Below are 5,307 nucleotides of genomic sequence, written 5' to 3'. Positions count from 1 at the left end.
ACATTTCCCTGAACCCTTTTTGCCTTCACATTTCCTGCCGTTCTCTCTCCCCTCACCTTTCCCTCCCTTTCCCCCCTCACCTTTCCCGCCCTTTTCCCCATTTCCCACCCTTTTTCCCCTCAAATTTCTTACCCTTTTTCCCCCCTCACCTTTCCCGCCCTTTTCTCCCCATTTCCCTCCCTTTTCTCCCCATTTCCCTCCCTTTTTCCCCTCAAATTTCTTACCCTTTTCTCCCCTCACCTTTCCCTCCCTTTTCTTCCCTCACATTTCCCTTCCTTTCCTCTCCTCACGTTTCCCTGAACCCTTTTTGCCCTCACATTTCCTGCCGTTCTCTCCCCTCACCTTTCCCTCCCTTTTCTCCCCATTTCCCTCCCTTTTTCCCCTCAAATTTCTTACCCTTTTCCCCCTCACCTTTCCCGCCCTTTTCCCCCTCACCTTTCCCGCCCTTTTCCCCATTTCCCACCCTTTTTCCCCTCAAATTTCTTACCCTTTTCCCCCCTCACCTTTCCCTCCCTTTTTCCCCCTCACCTTGCCCGCCCTTTTCCCCATTTCCCACCCTTTTTCCCCTCAAATTTCTTACCCTTTTTCCCCCCTCACCTTTCCCGCCCTTTTCTCCCCATTTCCCTCCCTTTTCTCCCCATTTCCCTCCCTTTTTCCCCTCAAATTTCTTACCCTTTTCTCCCCTCACCTTTCCCTCCCTTTTCTTCCCTCACATTTCCCTTCCTTTCCTCTCCTCACGTTTCCCTGAACCCTTTCTGCCCTCACATTTCCTGCCGTTCTCTCCCCTCACCTTTCCCTCCCTTTTCTCCCCATTTCCCACCCTTTTTCCCCTCAAATTTCTTACCCTTTTCCCCTCACCTTTCCCGCCCTTTTCCCCCCCTCACCTTTCCCGTGAGGAAACACGAACGGAAAAATGCCAAAACCCAGAGCTTTTGGGGACCCCCAGACCTTTTGGGGACCCCCCGAGGTTTTGGGGTCCCCCCGAGGTTTCGGGGACTCCCAGGGGGTTTTGGGGAGCCCCACCTTGGTCTCGCGGGCGATCTGAGCCTTGCGGTGCAGCAGGAACCCCACGATGGCCTCGCGCTCGTACAGGAACCCGTCAGGGCTGGGGGGGAGGGAAAAGGGGGGGTCAGGGGCACCCCAAAATATTTTGGAGGGGGTTTAATAGGTTGGGGGGGGTCTTGTGGGGTGTGGGGGACTCCCAAAGGTCAAATTTTGGGGGGGGGGGGGTTCAGGCACCCTGAGATGGGAGGGGTGAAAGGGAGAGGTTGGGGTGGGAGGGTAATGGGGGGAGGGTCCCCAAAATTTGGGGGGGGAAATTTTGGGAGTCCAGGGGTTTCCTGGGGGTTGTTGGGAGAACCCCAGTATTTTTAAGGGGTCCTGAGAGGGGGTTTGGGGGGTCCCGGGGGTGATTTTGGGGAGGTTTTGGGGGGTCCTGGGGGGTTTTGGGAGGTCCTGGGAGGGGTTTGGGGGGTCCCAGGGGTGACTTTGGGGAGGTTTTGAGGGTCCTGGGGATTTCCTGGGGGGTTTTGGGGGTTGCAGGGGGGATTTTGGGAGGTTTTGAGGGTCCTGGGGGGTTTTGGGAGGTCCTGGGAGGGTTTGGGGGGTCCCAGGGGTGACTTTGGGGAGGTTTTGAGGGTCCTGGGGATTTCCTGGGGGGTTTTGGGGGTTGCAGGGGGGATTTTGGGGAGGTTTTGAGGGTCCTGGGGGGTTTTGGGAGGTCCTGGGAGGGGTTTGGGGGGTCCCAGGGGTGACTTTGGGGAGGTTTTGAGGGTCCAGGGGAGTTCCTGGGGGGTTTTGGGGGGTCCTGGGGGGTTTTGGGGGTTGCAGGGGGGGTTTTGGGGAGGTTTTGAGGGTCCTGGGGGGTTCCTGGGGGGTTTTGGGGGGTCCTGGGAGGGTTTGGGGGGTTGCAGGGGTGACTTTGGGGAGGTTTTGAGGGTCCTGGGGGGTTCCTGGGGGGTTTTGGGGGTTGCAGGGGGGATTTGGGGGAGGTTTTGAGGGTCCGGGAGGGGGTTCTGGGGGTCCTGGTGTTATTTTGGGGTGGTTTTGGGGGTCCCAGTGTGTTTTTGGGGGTCCCGCGGCTGTTGTGGGGGTCCTGGGGCTATTTTGGGGGTCCCGGTGTGTTTTTGGGGCTGTTTTTGGGGGGGTCCGGCGGTGTTTTTGGGGGTCTCGGGGCCAGTTTGGGGGGGTCCTGGTGCTGTTTTTGGGGCTGTTTTTGGGGGTCCCGGCACTGTTTTAGGGGGGCTTGAGGGGTCCCAGGGTGTTTTTGGGGGTCCCAGTGCTGTTTTTGGGGTGGTTTTGGGGGGATTTGGGAGTCCTGGTGCTATTTTGAGCGTGTTTTTGGGGGTCCCGGGGCTGTTTTTGGGGGTCCCGGTGTTATTTTGGGGTGGTTTTGGGGGCTCCCTCACATGACCACGGGGTCCCGGCAGGGCTGGGACTGTTTTAGGGGGTCCCGGGGCTGTTTTAGGGGGGTTTTGGGAGTCCCAGGGTGTTTTTGGGGCTCCCGGTGCCGTTTTGGGGGGTCCCGGGGCTGTTTTAGGGGGGTTTTGGGGGTCCCGCGGTGTTTTTGGGGGTCCCGGAGCTGTTTTTGAGGGTCCCGGTGTTATTTTGGGGTGGTTTGGGGGTGTTTTTGGGGGCTCCCTCACATGACCACAGGGTCGCGGCAGGGCTGGGACTGTTTTGGGGGGTCCCGGTGTTATTTTGGGCTGGTTTTGGGGCTGGTTTTGGGGTCCCGGTGCTGTTTTTGGGGGTCCCGATATTATTTCGGGGTGTTTTTGGGGGTCCCGGTGTTGTTTTGAGGGTCCCGGTGCTGTTTTTGGGGTGTTTTGGGGGGGATTTGGGAGTCCTGGTGCTATTTTGGGGGTGTTTTTGGGGGTCCCGGTGTTATTTCGGGGTGGTTTTGGGGCTGTTTTTGGGGTCCCGGTGCTGTTTTGGGGCTGTTTTTGGGGGTCTCGCGGTGGTTTTGGGGGTCCCGGTGCTATTTTGGGGTGGTTTTGGGGGTCCCGGTGCTGTTTTTGGGGTGTTTTGAGGGGGATTTGGGAGTCCTGGTGCTATTTTGGGGCTGTTTTTGGGGGTCCCGCGGTGTGTTTGGGGGTCCCGGAGCTGTTTTTGGGGGTCCCGGTGCTGTTTTTGGGGCTGGTTTTGGGGGTGTTTTTGGGGCTCCCTCACGTGACCACGGGGTTGTGGCAGGGCTGGGACTGTTTTGGGGGTCCCGGTGCTGTTTTGGGGTTGTTTTTGGGGGGTTCCGGTGCTGTTTTTGGGGGTCGCGGTATGTTATTGGGGGTCCCGGTGCTGGTTTGGGGCTGGTTTTGGGGGTCCCGCGGTGGTTTTGGGGGTCCCGGTGCTGTTTTTGGGGGGATTTGGGAGTCTTGGTGCTATTTTGGGGGTGTTTTTGGGGGTCCCGCGGTGTTTTCGGGGGTCCCGGAGCTGGTTTTGGGGCTCCCGAGGCTGTTTTTGGGGTTCCCTCACGTGATCACGGGGTCGCGGCAGGGCTGGGACTGTTTTGGGGGGTCTCGGGGCTGTTTTAGGGGGGTTTTGGGGGTCCCAGGGTGGTTTTGGGGCTCCCGGTGCCGTTTTGGGGCTGTTTTTGGGGGTCCCGGTGTGTTATTGGGGGTCCCGGTGCTGGTTTGGGGCTGTTTTTGGGGGTCCCGGAGCTGTTTTTGGGGTTCCCTCACGTGATCATGGGGTCGCGGCAGGGCTGGGAGTGTTTTGGGGGGTCCCGGGGCTGTTTTAGGGGGGTTTTGGGGGTCCCAGGGTGTTTTTGGGGGTCGCGGAGCTGTTTTTGAGGGTCCCGGTGCTATTTTGGGCTGGTTTTGGCGGTGTTTTTGGGGGCTCCCTCACGTGACCACGGGGTCCCAGCAGGGCTGGGACTGTTTTGGGGGGTCCCGGTGCTGTTTTGGGGTGTTTTGGGGGTGTTTTTGGGGCTCCCTCACGTGACCACGGAGTCATGGCAGGGCTGGGACCGTTTTAGGGGGTCCCGGTGTTATTTTGGGATGTTTTTGGGGCTCCCTCACGTGACCACGGGATCGCGGCAGGGCTGGGACCGTTTTAGGGGGTCCCGGTGCTGTTTTGGGGGGTCCCGGTGCTATTTTGGGGTGGTTTGGGGGTGTTTTTGGGGCTCTCTCATGTGACCACGGGGTCGCAACAGGGCTGGGACCGTTTTAGGGGGGTCCCGGTGCTGTTTTGGGGGGTCCCGGTGCTGTTTTGGGGTGGTTTGGGGGAGTTTTTGGGGTTCCCTCACGTGACCACGGGGTCGCGGCAGGGCTGGGAGTGTTTTGGGGGGTCCCGGTGTTATTTTGGGGTGGTTTGGGGGTGTTTTTTGGGGCTCCCTCACGTGACCACGGGGTCGCGGCAGGGCTGCAGGGACAGGCAGCAGCAGTCGAAGTCCTTGATGGCGTCGCGCCCGACCCGCACCCGCTGAGTCCCGTAGCCCGAGGCCGCTGCGGGAACAGCACCAGGGGGACGCTGCGAGCCCCGTCCCCTCCCGGGGCAGCCCCGCGTCCCCTCCCGGGGCAGCCCCGCGCCCCTTTCCCCGCTCCCACCTGTGTCCTTCTTCCTCTCGTGGTAGCTGTACACGGCCCCCGCCGTGCAGTTCTTGCCGTGCCGGGTCATGGCTGCGCCTCAGCGCCCGGCCGCAGCTCCGCGAGGCTCCGGAGGTGTAAAATCACCAAAGGGCGATGCCCAGAGAGGGTTCCGAGGGTCCCGGAGGCGTTTGGGGCCCGCGTCCCCCTCACCGCCCGCTCCGTCGCCACAGAAGAAGGCGGAAGTGCTGGAGCGGAAGTGCGCCGGTGAAAAGCGTCCTCTGGCGGGTGCAACAGCAAAAAGAGCCCGGGTGAGTGCAGCGTTTCGGTTCCGCCCCGCGGGAAGAGGCGTCTCCCACGCACCGCAGCTCCCAGTTGTTCCCAGTACGTCCCAGTTCGCGCCGGTATCCCTCAGGAGCTCCCAGTTCTCAGCCGTCCTCCTGTAAAACCTCGCCGCTCCTTGCTCTGCCCTGGCACCTTCCAGCCGCACCCCGCTCCCCCCAGGAACCCCCGGTGCTGGGCTGAGCCCCGCACATCGCCCCGCCCCTATAGGGGACACCCCCGGCCCGTACCCGCCCCTTCGCCTCCTATAGGCACCGCCCTTCCCCTCTCTCCCGCCGTTGCTCGCCCCGCCCCTTCCCCTATAGAAAAAGCGTAGCCACGCCCCTTTCCCCGCCCCTTTCCGCCTATAGCCGCCGCTTGGCCCCGCCCCCTCAGCGATCCCGCCACTCTCTGGCCACGCCCCTTTCGCCGTCTCCGACCGCGCTTGGCCCCGCCCCTTTCCCCG

General features: G+C 61.4%; 1 protein-coding gene across 1 annotated transcript; it reads right to left on the bottom strand.

Annotated features, from left to right (window-relative positions):
- Positions 1-884: 884 nt before the first annotated feature.
- Positions 885-5,019, bottom strand: NOSIP (nitric oxide synthase interacting protein; the record flags this gene model as incomplete). Its single annotated transcript, XM_032097960.1, has 3 exons — positions 4,542-5,019; positions 4,334-4,439; positions 885-1,105 (listed from the first exon to the last, which is right to left on the bottom strand). Coding segments are annotated over exons 1-3 (397 nt in total), but the record flags the coding sequence as incomplete, so codon positions are not given.
- Between the last annotated feature and the right edge of the window lie 288 nt (positions 5,020-5,307).

This window comes from Corvus moneduloides, unplaced genomic scaffold, assembly GCF_009650955.1.
Source record: "Corvus moneduloides isolate bCorMon1 unplaced genomic scaffold, bCorMon1.pri scaffold_182_arrow_ctg1, whole genome shotgun sequence".
NCBI classification, from domain to species: Eukaryota; Metazoa; Chordata; class Aves; order Passeriformes; family Corvidae; genus Corvus; species Corvus moneduloides.
Note: the sequence above shows the minus strand (reverse complement) of the source record. Positions and strands in the feature narration are given on the sequence as shown.